The sequence below is a fragment of the Solanum lycopersicum genome, chromosome 8 (genome assembly GCF_036512215.1).
Source record: "Solanum lycopersicum chromosome 8, SLM_r2.1".
In the NCBI taxonomy this organism is placed as follows: Eukaryota; Viridiplantae; Streptophyta; class Magnoliopsida; order Solanales; family Solanaceae; genus Solanum; species Solanum lycopersicum.
Window position 1 is genome coordinate 50,496,373 of NC_090807.1, and position 19,124 is coordinate 50,515,496.

At 36.8% G+C, this 19,124-nt stretch overlaps 2 protein-coding genes across 2 annotated transcripts; one reads left to right on the top strand and one right to left on the bottom strand.

Annotated features, from left to right (window-relative positions):
- Positions 1–6,929: 6,929 nt before the first annotated feature.
- LOC138338004 (uncharacterized) lies at positions 6,930–7,259 on the bottom strand. The gene has a single exon (XM_069288453.1). The coding sequence runs from the start codon at positions 7,257–7,259 to the stop codon at positions 6,930–6,932; it is 330 nt and encodes a 109-aa protein (XP_069144554.1).
- Positions 7,260–17,325: 10,066 nt separating this feature from the next.
- On the top strand, positions 17,326–19,017 carry LOC138338005 (uncharacterized). The gene has a single exon (XM_069288454.1). It carries the CDS (start codon positions 17,326–17,328, stop codon positions 19,015–19,017), a length of 1,692 nt encoding a protein of 563 aa, XP_069144555.1.
- Positions 19,018–19,124: the final 107 nt, after the last annotated feature.

Sequence of the window (19,124 nt, forward strand, 5' to 3'; positions counted from 1 at the left end):
TACCAAGTCTTTCACAAATATGAAATACGAAAAAATTGAATATCACCTGAGATTATAGTGTCATAAGTCTGTTGAAGTATCAATCTAAAGTATTTTTTTTAAATCCAAATCACACCTAAGACAAACCATTGATACTATACCCAACATTGTCAATGTTGCAACTCTTATTTACTCGATTATTTTGCTAACCACATCATAACATCTCGCACCACACCATGTAATGTAAACTCTCTCCACTCGCAAACAAATTTCACAATTAGTGAGAGAATAAAATAAAGAAGCTTAAACCTTTTGATGAACTACATATGCATGATAGGGAATGAAAGAATGAAAGTTTCATAAAGTACTATAGCCTCTCAAAGATAAGTAACATATGTTTCGGCATCGACTCGCAAGACTCTACTGACTCAACTCTTGTACTGATGAGACTAATGAAGCTATGACTCTGATACCAAATCGTTATGACCCAAAATCACAAGTCGTGATGACAATAATATTTTCAACAGATAGTTATGTCAACCTAATAAAGTTAATCAATTCAACCTTAATGTGAAAAGGTAAGTAACAAACAAATATCTTTAATACTAAGTCTTATAAATAAAATATAGAAAAACTGAAATATGACACCAAAATTTAGTGTCATAAATACAAGAACTTCTATAATATGATACAAGTCCAAAACTAAATCACAAGTTTAAACGTAAAAAATATCATGTCTAGTTACTAAACAACTGAATAAATCAAGAGATGGAGGAATCTCTGGACCACGAAACAACCAAGCAGCTCATAATAACTCCAAAATTGCTCAAGCTCAAAATTAGATTGCTCATTGAGATGTGATCATACTCGAGATATAATCTACACTAAAAAAGAGTGCAACAAGTGTAGTATGAGTACAAAACTACGTGTACCCAATATATCTCATAGACCAACTACAAAAAGTGATGACAAAAGTATATAAAAGAATCATCCTTTAATTTACAAGTCTATAGTACACTTCTAGACCAAGCTTCATCAATATGGATAATTAAATGTCACATAATCTCCAAATACTAATGAAGCACATATATAAACAAGAATAAAGGATGTCATGAGATGCAGTGCAATGGAACACCATAAAATGATATGCCTGAAATGACAAGTCCTATCTCAACTGTATATACAAAATATTTCTCAGAAATACGTCGACCCATGATAGACTCGTGAGGTTCATATACCGACATAAATGATCTTCACATATTTGTGCAGACAATCTCAACACACTACCATAAAATCGAATAATCTCAAAATAGACGATCCATTGGTCATCTTAGCTTATATATCTTGATGAATTAAACTAAGACCACCTTGCGACTTTCATCAAACATACACTGTACCAACGTGGTCAATATGTCACTCAACTTGAACTATTTAACTTCTTTTTAGTACACCTCCAGGTTTTTTATTTTTATACTCATACACGATTACATCTTAATATACCTCAGATGAATAGAATATCTTAAATTATGGGCCTCCTCCATGATTAGTCTACTCAATTCACCTATCAAGGGAACATAAGTATAATATATCTCCTAAAAAACCCTTACCGGTTCAAAATTTCCTCCTTGGCTTCTCCTTGTCACCGCTTGTCTCGAATCTAACACAAATTTCTATCACCAAATCATTGGATTTGAATCTGCTTCAATACGAACTATATCATCTTCTATAAGTCAAAACACTTTTTAGATTTTGAAATATGAAGTCTTACAAAACAATTGACTAAGGACTAGACATCTGTAACCAAAGGACGCTCTCCCACATGTAGCAAAGGTAGGCAGCCCATACCGACCGCCTTTCAACCTAAGGTATTGAATATCACATTCTCTATGCCCAGTGATAAATGATAGTCATCTCATAGTCCTTAAGAATCTCTTACCATATCTTTTGTCTCAAATTGAGGTTTGTATGATTGAATATATATTAAGACTATGATGATCCTTGAACATCTCATAATGCACACCATAAAAGTATTGTCTTCAAATCTTTAGTGCAAACACTACAATTGTCAACTCTAATTGATGGATAGATTAATTCTTCTCATGAATTATCAACTACCTCAAAGAATAAGATATTACTTCCCTTTATACATTAATACACAACCAAGATCAGTTCAAGAAGTATCACACTATATAATGGAAATGTCTCCCTCCATGAGTAAAGTCAAAATCGAAGTGGTAATCAATATTTTGACCCTAACTATAGTTATTTTTGAAATTCATCTAATTGCCTTAAAAAAATGTGTAGTAGCATATTCACACAGTTAGAATTCACCGTGTGAAAGTAATAAAAGGGCTAAAATAGGAAAATAGATAAAATTCATAAAATGACCACAAGGGTTCAATGAAAGCATCATCCAGTTGAGGTGGCTACTAGGGAGTACGTGTCAGACATGTGAATCACATATGCCTATTTATTTTAAATGTTCAGTTACTTTTATTATTTTATCTTCTAGGATGAATATTTATTTTAGTGGTAGATGATATACCGATCCATTAGGTTGTTTTTCACACTGAACATCTTTCTATCATAAAAGACTCTTCCTATAAATATTAAATAGAAATTCAAAATATTCATTTTGGAAAATGGCTTAAAATACCCTCGAAATCGTGACCCAAGCTTAGACATATCGCCCAATCTATTCTTGAATTTTCCTATGCCTCACATAGCTCAGATTTCGTCTAAGACTGGCCTAACCTAAAAAATTTGAGTCTCAACTTATTTGATACGTCACTTACATGTGTTACACTCTCCTTAGTGCTTTTATTGATTATGAAGAGAATTGTCAAAATGAATTGACATGGTCCTACACGAAGTGTTTAAAATGAGCAAAGTCTAATTGAGACGTCTACTGAAAATTGGTGCCAACTTTGAATCAGTGGCGGAGGGAGGATTTTCATCAAGGGGATTCTAAAAAATTAATCATGTAAATACTATCCACAAGTAAACGATCGAATCAGATATAAACGGGTCGAATTAAATGGTTGAGTCAAGAAGAAAATGGTTTTTAATATTTGACTTTATAATTAGGAATTAAACTAATAAATCCTAAATTCCAAATCAACATATTAATTTTTTGGAACTAAACATCATTTTGTGATTGCATTATTATATTTTTTTTTTAAAAAATAAAACGCCTAAAATATAAGCTGATAAAATGCCTCTGCCCGAATTCAAACACGCGACCTCCGGGCAGTAGAGCGAGTTCCTGAACCCCCAACGCCACTGAGTTATGCCATTGGTGTAGGTTCAGGGGGTTCAATAGTATATATATATACATGTAAATTAAAAATTTAATCATATATATATAGTGCAGTTTTTCGATGAAGGTGGTTAGGACGAACCCCCTTAATTCAACGTAAATTTGCCCTTGCTTTGAATGCCAGCCATGAGTTCTGCCTATAAAATTAGACATATTTTCTTATATACATCTAACTATAGCTGATTCAGTAGGATCTTTTTTAAACTTGTTATTGATTTAATATATAGCGATAATCCATGCTAGTATGGATTCAATATTATAAAAATTAAAAATATCTTTGAATAAATTTTGTTTTGATATAGAATTATTGTAGTTGTCAAATTAGACGTAACACCCTTTGCTTATCATTTACTGGAGACTGAAAATTATATAGATTTAGGCACAAAATATCCTTTAACAATATATGATAGCGAATGATATACTTTTTACACAACTATATATATATATATATATATATATATATATATATATATATATATATATATATATATATATATAGAATGTGTCGTATATTTTCATGAAGTTATTAGTGTTTATAGCATTTTGAAATCGTTAAGTGATAAAACCAATATTGAAAGAGTGAACAATTTACAATTCTATATTAGATTGTTGTACATTTTTATTAATAAATATCGTATATACTTTCAAATAAGATATATATTCTCATATATAATTGTACAGGCTATATTAGAGGCTTCATAGACTAAATCAGTTTAGATTCTAAAATTTTCATTAATGTAAGAAATGGAGAATCTCTCTATTGTATAGGATATTATGATTTTGATGGTTTGAACTTAATAAACGTTTGTGATGGAAATTTCTTTCTTTTTTATAACAATTTTGTCTTATACTATGAATCTATTTTATTCTATTTTGTATGTCTCATTATAAAGGTTATATTGGTTGAATTTCTTAGGCAAGTTAAGTCATCCATTGGTAGTTCTGTCTAGTTTCACGGACTTAGAGTCCTACTAAAGATCCATGCGGCACTTCACAATATACTTACGAATTTTTCACGATTTTGTAAGCTCAAGTAAACCCTTTGAAACCATCATCGCTAAGAGAATGCAAGAAAGACATAAAAAGACTTAGAAAGCTTTGGAAGAAGGCTTTGTATTAAAAATGAGAGGCCCTCTATTTATACTAGGGGGCAAAGTGAAAATAATATTTATTCTATAAATCCGTATATATTTATACTTTAGTCCACATGCAAGACTCTCTCCAACTCTCCTTCCTGGAAAATATATAGGGAATTCTAAAGTCTTCCAGTAACCTCTCCATAACTCAAGATTCCCCCCTTATTTTTATACCAAATTAGAATGATAAACTGGCGGGTCGTGACAGTCTCCCTCACCTGATGTTGCGACGATCGTGTCACATTACTGCTGCATGAACAATGGAGTCTCTTTTTCTTGTATGTGCGACCATTAGTTTGACTAGATCAATGCGTTTGTATAGGTCCTTAGACATCACGTATTTGTCCTCTTGTGGAAGTTTTCCTATACATGGTGGCGAAGTCCCTTTTGCACAATTATCCTTTGTCACACTGCATTGGTGGCTACGAATGTTGTCTCCTTCTGTTTAAGGCCTCTTACGAGTTATATGGCCATTAGTAAAACTTGTCCTTCCATCGTTGGTACCTTAACAAGGGGCACCATACATGACCCTTCTTGCTCCATAACCAAGAGTCACAGGAGGTAAGGATCAATCACCACGTTAAACTTCTGGAAGAACTCTTGCCCAAGTATAATGTCAAAGAATTCTAGAGCGACAATGAAGTTGGCTTTACCTTGCCACTCGCCTAGCGTGATGCTTACTCATGCGCGACTCAACACACGAGTGTCAGTGGTGTATTCATCATCCGATATTGGGTGTTACTTGGACTGTAACTCAGCCCCAACCTTGTTGTCATCTTTGTCATGATATTTTCATGTAACATTTCGTAAATTGAAATAGCTAAGAACTTAGAAGATGAAATAGTCAGTTTTGGAAAGAATTGATATCATGAATTTTTTTAAAGTAAGGTACAGTGAATTTTCGGTCAACTTAAAATGGACATAACTCCTAGATCAAGAGAAGTTAGGAGTAGTTCAAGATATGGTTGGAAAGCCTTTGGAATTATCTTTTCAACGTCACGAAGTTTGCGCGATTCCGAGCTTGTATGAGTGAGATATGTCTTTCGGAAGTTTGGTTGTTGATTTAAGAGAAGTCTAATCCGGATTTTGAAGGGGTAGTTGGTCTTTTCCTTACCCAATTAACTTATTCTTTTTTGGTAATATTATTAAGGGTCTTAATTGAACTTGGTTAGTTTTACACTTTTGGAGAAAATTTAGGGTTTTGGAGAAAGAACTCAAAAGAGAAAGAAAGGAAGAAGAAGCCAAGATCGTAGAGTTTGTCAAGAATAACTTGTGGATTTTGTCGGGGGTGATCTCTACAAGGTATGTGAGTCTTCCATAACGTTGGGTTCATTCACCAACATGTCAAGCATGTTTGATTCAACGTGATTTCATCCTAAAATGATTGGATTTTTGAATGTTCTTAAATGTTGTTCTTGAATTACTTTCCTTCTTGAACATGAGTTGAGATTTAAGAGTTCTTTGATGATCTAGGTGTTTTTCTTGAATTCATTGGGTTATATCCTTGTATATATGATGCGGGTACTTGAATTTAAAGTGAATTTGAGAGAAAAAATCGAATTAAAATGAATTAAGGTCTTTTACAAATACTTTTAACTTTGTTTTAAGACTTAAGGATAAACTTATGTAAAGAGAAAAGATAATGAGAAGAAGTTCACTTCAAGTTTCATAATTATTTAACAAACGTTTTAACTTCGTTTTTAAGTCTCACGTTTCAAGTTAAGCTAAAGTAAAGAGTTGAGTTCATTTCTCTAAAGTTATAAGGGAACTAAGTATTCCCTAAGAGTTTACAAATGTTTTTACATTTAAGCAAGAAAAGGGAACATTGATTCCAAGAGAACTTTTAAGCTAACGTTTTTAGCACTAATCTCAAATCACAGAAAAAAAAGAGCTTTTAAAGATAAGTGTTGAACAATTATCTCAACCTAAAGAAAGATGTTTTTTTAAAAACACATGAACTAATTATATTTTTGGGAGTAGTATTGTGCACCGATATGGTGATGCGAGTTCATATTAACTCAAGTGTTGACACCCAATTTTGACCGACCTTTAACCATTTTTAGGATTATATTCGACTAAATACGTATTTTAAAATTTACTTAAAGTTTTAAAGTTTTAGTCGATTTTTTCTCAAAATTATATATTTTAGTATCATTTACTTTATAAAATTATTGTAAATATTATTATATTTTTAAAATTATTAATGAATTTCAAATGTTTTAAAATTTAAATGATTTTCAATTATACAAAAATATTTTAGAAATTATTTAAGTTCTAGCCTATTTTATTCTAATTTCTTTCAATTCTAGCCACTCCAATTAAAATTTTATTACAATCATAGCCATCTCTTCCTTTCAATGCTAGCCAATTTTAATTGCAATTTTAGCTATTCCGTATCTAACTCATCTAATTTCAAGAAATCATCTTTTGATCTCATCCGTCTATTTAATTAATTAAATTCTAGATCAAATCCTAAACCTCCATCTCTATCTAATCTAGCGGTTGAGACCATCTTTTTTTTTTAACTCTCTTTTAACACCAAAAGTCCCAAAACCTAAAACTTTTTCTCCCTCCCTCTCCTTGGCAGCATCAGCCGCCCCTCTCCTCTTCAATTTTCCGGCGAACAGAGGTGACGACGCCCCACCCTCTCTTCCCAGCCGTCGTCCCTCTCTCCAGCCGCCAACCCCCTCTTCTCCCTCTCTCCATCTTTCTCCCTTTCTCGTATCCTCCCCTCCTTCGTCCCTCTTCTCCCTTCCCGTCTCTTCTCTCACCCTCTTCTTCTCCTTCCCTCTCCTTCGTTCCCCCCTCCTCTCTTTTCTTCCCATCTCTCCCTTTTCGCACCAGGCAGCGAGGAAGCAGCACCAACAACCAGCTGGAGAGCAGCAGCTCCGGCCACCAGGATCCAAGCAGCCAGCGAGCTCCAACCTTTCACCTCTCTTTTCCGGTGAAAACTAACTTGTCGTCCAACAGCTCCTCTCATGGAACGCCGACGAACATCAGGTTCGAGCCAGAAGATGACGGGTCTCTATAGATCCGTACGGGTATATTTCATTCAAATTATTGTATCATTATTTTAGAAACTTTGTTCCTCTTTTCGTTATACATGTTGGGTTTGATTTTCAGAGGTTAAAATGTCTCTGCATGCTCCATTTGCTCTCAAATTGAGTTATTTTTATGATCTAAATTATGTCCTCGTAATTTTATAATTCCCTGTATTGTTAAAATAAGATGCATTCACTTATTTGTTTCTCTTAAAATAAAGAAATAGTATTAACTGATATTCTTTCCATTAATATTTTGTTTGATTAATTCTTACTTATTTGTTTATGACAATCTTATTATTTCCTTGTCATATTTAATTGTTCATATATTTGGTTAAATATTTTAAAACTTTCTGATTTTGGTTCCTCTTTATTTAAGGAGAAAATATTTTGCTCTATTAATTTATTCTTACTTGTTTATATTTGGTAATGAAATATTCTTATAATTTTCTGATTTTAGCTCTCCTCTAAATTAAGGAAATAGTATTATAATTGATTCCTTAATTTATTTATTTCTCTTATTAAGTGCACCCCTTTTTTCTATATAAATAAGACCCCTTTTATTCATTAACACACTCATTCACTCTCAATCAAAAATTCTCTCATCACTCTCCCTTCTCTCATTGCTCTCTTGTTACTTTAACAATACATTGAGAATCCAGTAATTATTCAAGTGTTCTTCTTCGCTATTTTACTACTTTGTTCGAGTAAAAGTTGAATCAATTTGTTTTGCTTAACTGGTTAGTATTCTTAACATTCACACTATCTTTACATTCACACATTTGTGTAAGCTATTGTTTTTTTTATATGTAGAATTCGTTATTAAACGATTGCATATTGTCTCACCTTGACTAATAAGTGTGATTACTTGTGTAGTTATTTGATTACTTTGACAGGTTTCAAACTTGAAGTCCAAGTTGAAGATTAATTGAAGAAAGATTTATTTGTTTATTTGAATGTATATATATATTTTTTCTATTTTATTTATTAGAATGTTGTAACAATTGTAACTCTAAAGATCATATATATAAATTTATTTGGGGGGTCGTCTAGGGGAGGAGGATTTATGTGCCTACTTGTTCATTATAAATTTTTAGAAATCATACCTATAGGTTTGTCTTTAATCACCTAGAATTATTATTTGTACGTGTTATAATCCAATCAATTGTTTGATGCTTTGTTAATAAGTCTAAAAAATAATAAACTAGATTCCATTAAATTTTAATGTTAAAATCAAATCATAATAATTTAGTAGGCTGATTAGGTGTTTTAACAATGTTATAAATTTTAACATCATCTTGTCATGTAGAAACCATGCCTAAGGATTAATTTGTTCATATCATTTAGATTCACAAAAGCATGCATATGTGTTACTCCTTCTTTTAAACACCTAGAAATCATTTCTATAGGCTTGTAAATAATCTTTAACAAAAATTTGTTTGTGTATATTTGTGCCCTCCCCCTAAAATTAGTTAATATTATCCTATTTGTTTTCTTGAAGATTTCCGCATTCATTATGCAATATTTTTTTAATACTAAATTAGAATCATTTTATGCATTTAGCAAATTACTTGGCTTTTAAAAATATTTCATATCAAAACCTTGCAACATAATTTTCTTAAAAGTCATTATTCAATCTTCCTTTGAAATTTTGGATTGATTATGACATTATTTTTTTTTGAAATAAATTACAAGTACTATCTCCTAACCTATCGTTAGTGGGAAAGTCAAAGGAACTATGAGGTCTAGTTTCAATTTTTAAACCGACGCATCCTCGGAAGTACCACTTACCCATGAATTTCAAAAAGAATTATGTGCATTTATGTGTAAATATTTATGTGCCTACATGTAAACTAAATCTTTTAAATCATTTTTTCAAAAACATAAACTATTTTTTTGACCGACCTCAAATTAAAATTGTTTCTATGGTGGAGGAGCGCGATCAACAATATCGTGGCATCATCCCTACAAAGAAACAAACATTTTTTTAAAAAAATAAAAATTTCATATTCAAAACTTGCTCAATTTTCAAAACTTTACTTTCGCACATATTAATTGATTGATATTTATAAATTTTGTTTATAACATAGTCTCACATGCTTAAATAAAAACAAAACTTGATTGTTTATTTATTGCTATCACTTAGCCTTGCATGCTCAAATTAATAAAAAAATAATTTTGTATTTGTTATCACTTAGCAAGATTAAATAAATTAATAAATGAAGTGACTTTGATTGCTAATTGTAACCCCCACATAGATTGCATGAGACACGGCCGGGACTCACATTTGTGGACCTCGAGGGATGCCTAACACCTTTCCCTCGAGGTAACTTGAACCCTTACCCTAATCTCTGGCTCGCTGACCTTAGCTAGACTTAGTTAGGTTAGATAGGTGCCCTAACGCGCCTTAATTCGTTAGGTGACGACTCCAAACTCGAAAATCCCAAAAGAGTTGTTAGGTCGTGCACAAAACCTGTTTTCTGCGAAAATGGGACGCGACAGAATGGCGACTCTGCTGGGGAGATTAGGTTCTTACCATTACGTGTTAATTGCTTATTTATGTGGGGTTTATTTCATTTTTGGTCATTTCATTATCTGTTAGGTTCTTACCATATTTAGTTTATTTTGTTGCCTTATTTATTGTCTTTTCTCCATGTTCCACCCTTTCCCTTTTCCTTAATTGTTTATTATCATGTTTCACCCCTTCCCTTTCCCCTTATTTGCTTACATGTTTAGTCTCGTATCCTCTTGCTTTATTTGCGTAGTTTTCATATCTTTATATGTTTAATTTCCTTTATTCATGCTTATTTATCTATTTATTTTTTATAAACTGCCTATGTGTTTCTGCTTTCCAATTTAAATGCTAAATGTTTATTGCTTTGATAATTGGCATCCCGCTCATACTTCCCCCAATTGGGACCCTCTTCCTTTTTTTTTAATTTTGTTCTCGTGATGTTGTGCCTTTGTACCTCTCACAACTACTCCAATCTTATTCAAATACCCATTATAGAGAGTCGGCATATGCGTGGACGTAGTGGATAGTTTTACTACCGCGAAGCCACGAGCCTCTCGCATAGTATCCCTTTCAAGTCCGTGTCAAGCCACTCTTAGAAGTCCTGGTTAAGTCATACATGCTGCATAAGCCCTAAGTGATTTGACCCTTGGTGTCAGTCCATATAATTAGTAGCAGCCCTCTCGTCTTAAGGGCCCCAACACCCTTAGACAAATTGCATATTTATGTGTCAACGTGATGATAATAATTAAATCAAGCCAACATTGCCAAAATAGAGTTTAGAAGTCGTTTGTTACTTTGTTTGCAGAGTCATGGCTCACCCTCACTTTCCCATCACGCAAATGGTGGTTAAGGTTAATCCCATTTTGAAGACTTGGTGGAAAGATATTCAAAAAAATCGAGAGTTAGAAGCAAATGAATTGTTAGGCGGTCTCACTGCTTTGATCTCCGTAGAGTCAGATCGTCACTTAATCAAGGCATTGTTGAAATTCTGTGACACTGAGAGGTTAGTCTTCAAGTTCAAGGATTTTGAGCTAACCCCAACAATCGAAGAAGTTGGAGGATTCATGGGTCTCGCATACAAAGAGCTGGAAATGATTGTTCCACATAAGCCAAGCCCAAGATCCTTTGTAGAAGCAAATGGGCATGTGTCATAATCCAAATCTTCTTTGTCTGAAAGAAGGTTGGATTTCTTTAGAGTTCTTATATTCATGCTTTGGGGATGAGGAAGGTCATCAAAATTTTCATAGAGAATTTGCTTGCTCTTCTGCAAAATGGGAAAGGTATCGTCTTAATGCATTCGTTGTCGCCCTATTAGGCTCATTGGTTTTTCCTAGAGAAGGAGGAAAGATCCACACCAGCTTGTGTTATGTGGTTCGTATGTTTGCTCGAGGTGGGAAGACCTTAGTCCCCATGATACTTGCAGAAATTCTAAGAGCTTTGACTGCATGCACCAAAGGCAAAAGATACTTTGAGGGGTGCAACTTTCTGCTGCAACTTTGGGCGGTCGAACATTTCTACCAAAGAGCTAATAAAATAGACATTGTGAGAGGGACTGTGGGGAACAAAATTATCAACCATCCCCTAAGGATGAAACATTATATCTCCCCTGTGGGAATGGAGGACTAGTTCACATACCTAAAGGAGCGCTCAGCCGTTGAAATCCAATGGAAGTATTATTGGTTGAAGCCACGACGTGCCATCATAAGAGGAAATGAACTTTACTTCATTGAGCTTATCGGTTTGAATGGTGTGCAACCATATGCACCACTTCGAGTCCTTCGACAATTCGGACAGATCCAAATGATCCCTCTGCGATCCCACATGAGCCACTATGGATATGACTTTGAGTCAGAATTACCGCAAGTGAACACTATACTGCGAAGATGGAAGAATGTGATCACTATCGATGTTCAAGAGCACCGACCCTTCTGCACACCTGAATATTATGTATGGCTTTTAGAGGATGCAGAGCATAGAGATTTGAGTGAAGGAGGTCTTCCTGGTTTTGGCGATGAAAAAGAGAGAAGATGGGCTCGCAACCTCTTCAACACCGATTATGACATAACCCCAGAAATGAGGAAGCAGATTGTGCCTAACATTGGAGAGCAGCATAATTAAAGTTTTTTTTTATTTTTTCTCTCTTTATTTCCCATATGTTATCCCTAGCCCTTTAGTTATCTTTATATTGATATAATAAATAGAAATTATTTCAATAATCGAAAGTTGTTTTATTGTCTAACTCTAAACTCCAAATTGGCAAATAAGGCTTGAATTAATTATTATGCATCACTTACGTGTCGCTTAGGCCTACCTCTGGCTCAACGAGGTTCCATGCATTTAGGGCGTTTATCTCAAAACAATGTGTTGATATTATCCTAACCCCTAACTCTTTTCTTTTGATTCTATTGTTTTCCCATTTCCCAAGGTTGATCTGTCCTTCATCCTGGCACATACACGATCAAAAGGGACACCCCCCCTTCTCCTTCTTCTCAAAGAGCAAGCTCCAAAGACAAAGGTAAAATCGTTGACGACAACAGCACCACTGAAAGGGTAGAAGCTTCTGAGGGAGGACAACTTCAAAATAATCTTGTCCTAAGACTTGAGCGCAAGATTTTGCAATTTGAAGAAGAGGTAGCCCACATGCGTGATTTGGCCAAGTTGTCTATCTCTCTTGGAACTCAATTTGGAGAAAACATAGACAATCCTCCTAACTAAACAGCCATGCCAAACAATCCTCCAATCCATATATCCCCACCTGAACCCACTCGTCCAAATACCTTTCCATCACCCCACGCCCAAAATACCCAAGTTCCATTTCACCACTATTACCAACATACCAAACCAACCTTCCCAGAAACAACCCCACACGCAAATATCTCGTATACTCTTGGGAACAACAATCCCAATCCCATATACGTTGAAACTGCCCCTCTAACCCGTGACCTCCATGAATCAGAGTCCCATAAAAAAGACATCCTAATAAAAACCCTGACTGAGAGATTAGACAACTTGACCAACAGGATACAGCATGTTGAAGGAAACAAGAAGTTGGGAGGATTTAGCTATGAGGATCAGTGCATGCATCCTGATGTAGAACTGCCCGAGGGGTACAAGCTCCCAAAATTTGAGACGTTCAATGGCATTGGGGATCCCAAAGCCCACCTACGAATGTATTGTGACAAACTTGTAGGGGTGGGGAAAGATGAGAGGATACTCATGAAGTTGTTCATGAGGAGTCTTACTGGGGAGGCCCTATCATGGTACATTGAGCAAGACTCGCGGAAATGGATAAAATGAGTTGATATGGCAACTGACTTCATGAATAGGTTTGGTTTTAATATTGAAAATGCACCTGATTGGTTTTACATTCAAAATGTGAAGAAGAAACCAAGTGAATCCTTCAAAGAATATGCCATAAGATGGAGGTCTGAGGCGGCTAGGGCCAGACCCCCTATGGAAGAATCTCAAATGAAAGACTATTTCATCCGTGCCCAAGAACCACAATACTATGACCGAATGATGCTGGTGGCTGAAAAGAGTTTCGCTAAAATCATCAAACTAGGGCGAAATAATTGAAGAAGGCATAAAGAATGGGACTATCATCAACATGGAGGCTTTACAAGCAACCAACAAGGCTCTGCAATCTGGTGGAATGACAGAGAGTCGAAAGAAAACAGGTTCTGTAATGATGGCTCATGGAACTAGGACCCCTTTGAGGCACAAGACAATAAACCCACCACCATCCCCATACCGTCACACCCCATACCCTCAACATCCCTCAGCTCCACCCCCTATATCTCCCCAACCCATGCCAATATATTACCAAACGCTCCTCCTCAATACTTGCATGCCTCATATCCCGTCTATAATGTTCAACCAACAAACTTCCAAACTGCACCACCTACTCAAACACCAAATTACCAAAACATACCTTCCTATGAAAGAAGACCTACAAAAACCTATACCCCTTTGGCTGAACCCATAGCACAACTTTATGAGAGACTGAAACAGGCTGGGTACGTCTCTCCAATTCCTGCATTACCTGTGGATGTTCGCGCGAAATGGTACGACCCTAACAAGGTCTGCGCTTACCATTTTGGGATGAAGGGCCACACCACCGAAGTTTGTAGAGCCCTAAAGGATAAGGTTCAAATGTTGATTGATACAAAAACCATCCAACTCAAGGATCCTACACCGAATGTTGCAAATAATCCTCTCCCTAACCATCAAGTCAACATGGTGGAAGCTGGTGATGTCTGGGATTGGGAAGAATCTATTTGGGCCGTCGAAACAGAATAAGCCATGTCTACCACTGCCCAAGCACCACTAATAGTGCAAGGACTCGCCCCATTTGAAGTAGAAGTTGTTGCACCTAGACCACCATTCACTGTCTATAAGGCATCCTCCCCAATACAATGTGATACATATGCTGTACCTTGGGATTACAACAAAAAAGAAATGAATGTGGAAGAGACAGATGTTGCAACAGGGGTCACCAGATCTGGAAGAATTTACACTTCTGAAAATTTGGTTCAGGGAAGCTCTAGCAAATCCAAAGCACCAGTCGTAGAGCTTGAGGATCAAAGTATTTGGAAAAAGGTTAAAGCTAAAGAATACTCTGTCATTGAGTAGCTGAGTAAAACCCCTTCCCAAATATCAATTCTGGAGTTACTGCAATCTTCTGAAAATCATCTAGATGCCCTTCTGAAGATCCTTGGTGAAGCTTATGTCCCATCTAACATCACTCATAGAGAGGTATCCCAAATGGTGGGGCAGGTCTTTGAGGCTTACAAAATATCTTTTCACAAAGATGAGCTGCCAATCGAAGGAACAACTCACAATAAAGCTCTGTACATTTCGGTTCAGTATCAGGATAAGGTGATAAACAAAGCATTGGTTGATACAGGTTCAGGTTTAAACATTTGCCCTCTGAGCACACTGACGAGGCTAGGTATGGATAGTGCAAAAATTTAGACATGGAAGATGAATGTGAGGGCATTTGACTGCTCTCAGAGAGGCACTATTGGGGAGATAACCTTGGACATGCTCATTGGTCCTGTCACTTTCCCCATAGCTTTCCAAATTTTGGACATCCCTTCATCGTACAACTTATTGTTGGGTCGTCCATGGATTCATATGGATGGAGCGGTTCCATCTACTCTTCACCAATGCCTAAAGTTTGAATGGGATTACGAAGAGGTTGTAGTCCATGGGGAAAAGGGGCATCCTGTATACACGATTGAAGGAAGAGAGAATATGGATGGTGAAATGTACCATACAGTGGAGCTTGTTGGTAATATTGAGTTGCAACCTTGGTTCAGCCAAAAAATCATAGATATGATGGCTTGTTTCGGTTTCGAGCTTGGGAAAGGTTTGAGGGCTGAATTACAAGGGATAGTCGAACCTATACAGCCTGTTCGACATTCCACCACTTTTGGTTTGGGGTATAAGTACACCACCGAAGAATGGCTCGATTGGCAACCACCTAGAGATGGGTACTACTATCCATTGAAGAAACCCATACTGCCATTGTATCAATCATTTCGATCAGCATGTTTCATGGGAGGCAGTATTGATGATATCTCAGACGACTTGAAGGGGTTATCGCTAACCAAAAAAGAGGGAAGATTTGCAACGTCGTGATCAACGAGGAGGAGAAAGGGGGCCCTAGTGGAAGCAAGGATCAGCGTCAGCAACTGGACCTCGACTCCATCCAGACCTCGTCGAGCATCTGGGTAGCCTTGGAAGATGTTTTTCTATCAAGTTTTAATTCAAATAAAAGAGTTTTTAATAAACGTTTTAATTCCCATCCCCTGTATTGCTTTCGAATGAGGACTTATGAAATTTTCAAATCTTTATGAATAAAGTTCTTTTCCCCATTTTTTGTCTTATATTTAATTTTTGCTTTTTTTTTCTCACCAGCAAAATTCATTATAAAAATGTCGAATCTGAGACTATGGCATACAATGAGACTGCTCAATTTAACATTAATGACTTTGAAGAAGTCGAAGACAGTGAGGTTTCCGAGGAGTTAATCAAAAGGGTTGAGGAATTCGAGGAAAAACCCAATCCAAACTTGGTAGAGACAGAAGTGGTGAATTTGGGAAATGCAGAGGTGATACAAGAAACCCGAGTAAGCATACATATAACAAAAGAAGACAAGAAAGAGTATACCGAGTTTCTCATAGAGAATAAGGATATTTTCGTGTGGTCCTATGCAGACATGACAGGGATAAGTACTTTAATCGTAGCCCATCGACTGCCTACTGGTCCAGCATGTCCTCCGGTAAAACAGAAGCTGAGAAAATACAAGCCCGAGATGAGTCTGAAAATCAAAGAAGAAGTATCAAAGCGATTAGATGCTGGGATACTCCAAGTGACGGAATACCCAACTTGGCTTGCAAATGTCGTTCCACTGCCCAAGAAAGACGGCAAGGTTAGAGTTTGCGTGGATTACCGAGATCTCAATAAAGCTAGCCCTAAAGATAACTTTCCCTTACCAAACATACACATACTGATTGACAATTGTGCTAAGCACGAAACTCAGTCATTTGTGGATTTCTTTGCCGGCTATCATCAAATTGAGATGCACAAAGACGACACTGAGAAAACTCCCTTCATCACGCCGTGGGGAGTCTATAACTACAAGGTGATGCCTTTTGGATTAAAGAATGTTGGGGCTACGTACATGAGAGCAATGACTACTTTGTTTCATGACATGATCCATAAGGAAATTGAAGTTTATGTGGATGATGTCATCATCAAATCAAAGGAAAGTTCAAATCATCTGGAGGATTTACGGAAATTCTTTGCCAGGCTACGCAAGTACAATCTGAAACTGAATCCGGCAAAATGTGTCTTTGGTGTGCCTGCTGGAAAGCTTTTAGGTTTCACTGTCAGTCGTCGAGGTATAGAATTGGACCCATCAAAGATCAAAGCCATTCGTGATCTTCCCCCACCAAAGAGCAAGAAGGAGGTAATGATTTTCTTAGGGTGACTTAACTACATCAGTCGTTTCATTGCTCAGTCTACTGTCATCTGTGAACCTATCTTCAAGCTGTTAAAAAAGGATGCTGCAGTGAAATGGACAAGTGAATGTCAGCAGGTATTTGACAAGATCAAAGACTATCTATCCAATCCTCCTGTATTGGTTCCGCCAGAGTCAGGTAGACCATTACTTTTGTATATTTCAACATTGGATAATGCTTTTAGTTGCATCTTGGGACAACACAATGAAATAGGGAGGAAGGAGCAGACAATATATTATATGAGCAAGAAGTTCACATCGTGCGAAGCCCGATACTCTCTATTAGAGCGTACCTGTTGTGATCTAACATGGGTTGCCCAAAAGTTATGACATTACCTCTCATCGCATACTCCTTATCTGATTTCAAGGATGGATCCTTTGAAGTATATCTTTCAAAAGCCCATGCCCACAGTAAATTGGCAAAATGGCAGATATTATTGAGCGAGTTTGACATAGTGTATGTCACGCAAAAAGCAGTGAAAGCACAGGCGTTAGCAGACCACATGGCAGAGAATCCCGTGTACGATAATTACAGGCTGTTGAAGACCTACTTCCCAGATGAAGAGATGGCTTTTGTGGGAGAGGACATTTCTGAAGAATATGATGGATGGAGAATGTTCTTTGATGGAGCTAAAAATCTGAATGGATGCGGCATCGGGGCTGTTTTGATCTCACCCATTGGGCAATATTATCAAGTATCAGCAAAACTCAGATTCTTTTGCTCAAATAATATGGCCAAATACGAAGCCTGCATAGTAGGTCTCCGACGGGCAATCGACTTGGATGTCCAGGAAATGCTAATAATAGGGGATTCAGACCTATTGATCCATCAGGTTCGAGGTGATTGGGCAACAAAAAATCGAAAGTTGTTACCATATTTGGAGTGCGTGCATAGGGTATGTAAAAGGTTTGTCAAAACAGAATTTAGACATGTACCAAGGGTCCAAAATAAATTCGCAGACGCCTTAGCCACTCTGTCTTCTATGATTCGACACCCTGATCACATTTACATCGATCCTATTCACATTCATATACATGAACAACCAACTTATTGTTTCCATGTTGAGGAAGAGCCTGATGGAAAGCCCTGGTACGACGACATTAGAGGATATTTGAAGAGTGGTGAATACCCAAAAGATGCAACAACTGTACAAAAGCGTACAATTCGAAGGTTAGCAACCCAATTCTTTTTAAGTGGGGAAATCCTCTATAGGAGAACTCCCGATTTGGGACTGCTAAGATGCGTCGAAGCAAGAGAGGCTCGCAGGCTGGTCAAAGAGATACATGCAGGCACCTGTGGCCCTCACATGAATGGTTTTACATTGGCAAAGAAGATTCTGAGATCAGGATATTATTGGCTAACTATGGAGACAGACTGCATTCGCTACGTCCAGAAATGTCATCAATGTCAGACTGACGCAGATATGACTCGAGTACCTCCCAACGAACTCCATGTCACTAGTTCACCTTGGCCGTTCGCAACATGGGGCATGGATGTCATTGGTCCAATCGAGCCAACAGCATCCAACGGGCACAGATTCATTCTTGTCGCAATTGACTATTTCACCAAGTGGGTTGAGGCCACCTCCCATAAATCAGTGACAAAGAAAGTTGTGGATGACTTTGTCAAAAACAACATTATTTGTAGGTTTGGAATTCCTGAGTCAATCATCATCGACAACGGCACCAACCTAAACAGTGACCTGATGAGATCAATGTGTGAGAAGTTCAAGATCAGTCATCGAAACTCTACAGCATACAGGCCACAGATGAATGGGGCTGTCGAGGCAGCAAACAAAAACATCAAAAGGATATTGCGCAAGATGATCGATAATCACAAACAGTGGCAGGAAAAGCTACCTTTCGCATTGCTGGGGTATCGTACCACAATCAGAACTTCCACAGGGGCCACACCTTACTTCTTAGTATACGGCACTGAAGCTGTGATACCCGCCGAAGTAGAGATACCTTCCCTAAGGATCATCCAAGAAGCAAAGTGAGTGATGCTGATTGGATACAAGGTCGGGCAGAGAATTTGGAATTAATAGATGGAAGAAGAATTAACGCCATTTGTCATGGTCAGCTCTATCAGAATAGAATGGCCAAA

Coding starts and splice junctions, on each gene's coding strand:
- LOC138338004 (XM_069288453.1), bottom strand. CDS start 7,259: ATGGGAAGAAAAGAGAGGAGGGGGGAACGAAGGAGAGGGAAGGAGAAG.
- LOC138338005 (XM_069288454.1), top strand. CDS start 17,326: ATGGGTTGCCCAAAAGTTATGACATTACCTCTCATCGCATACTCCTTA.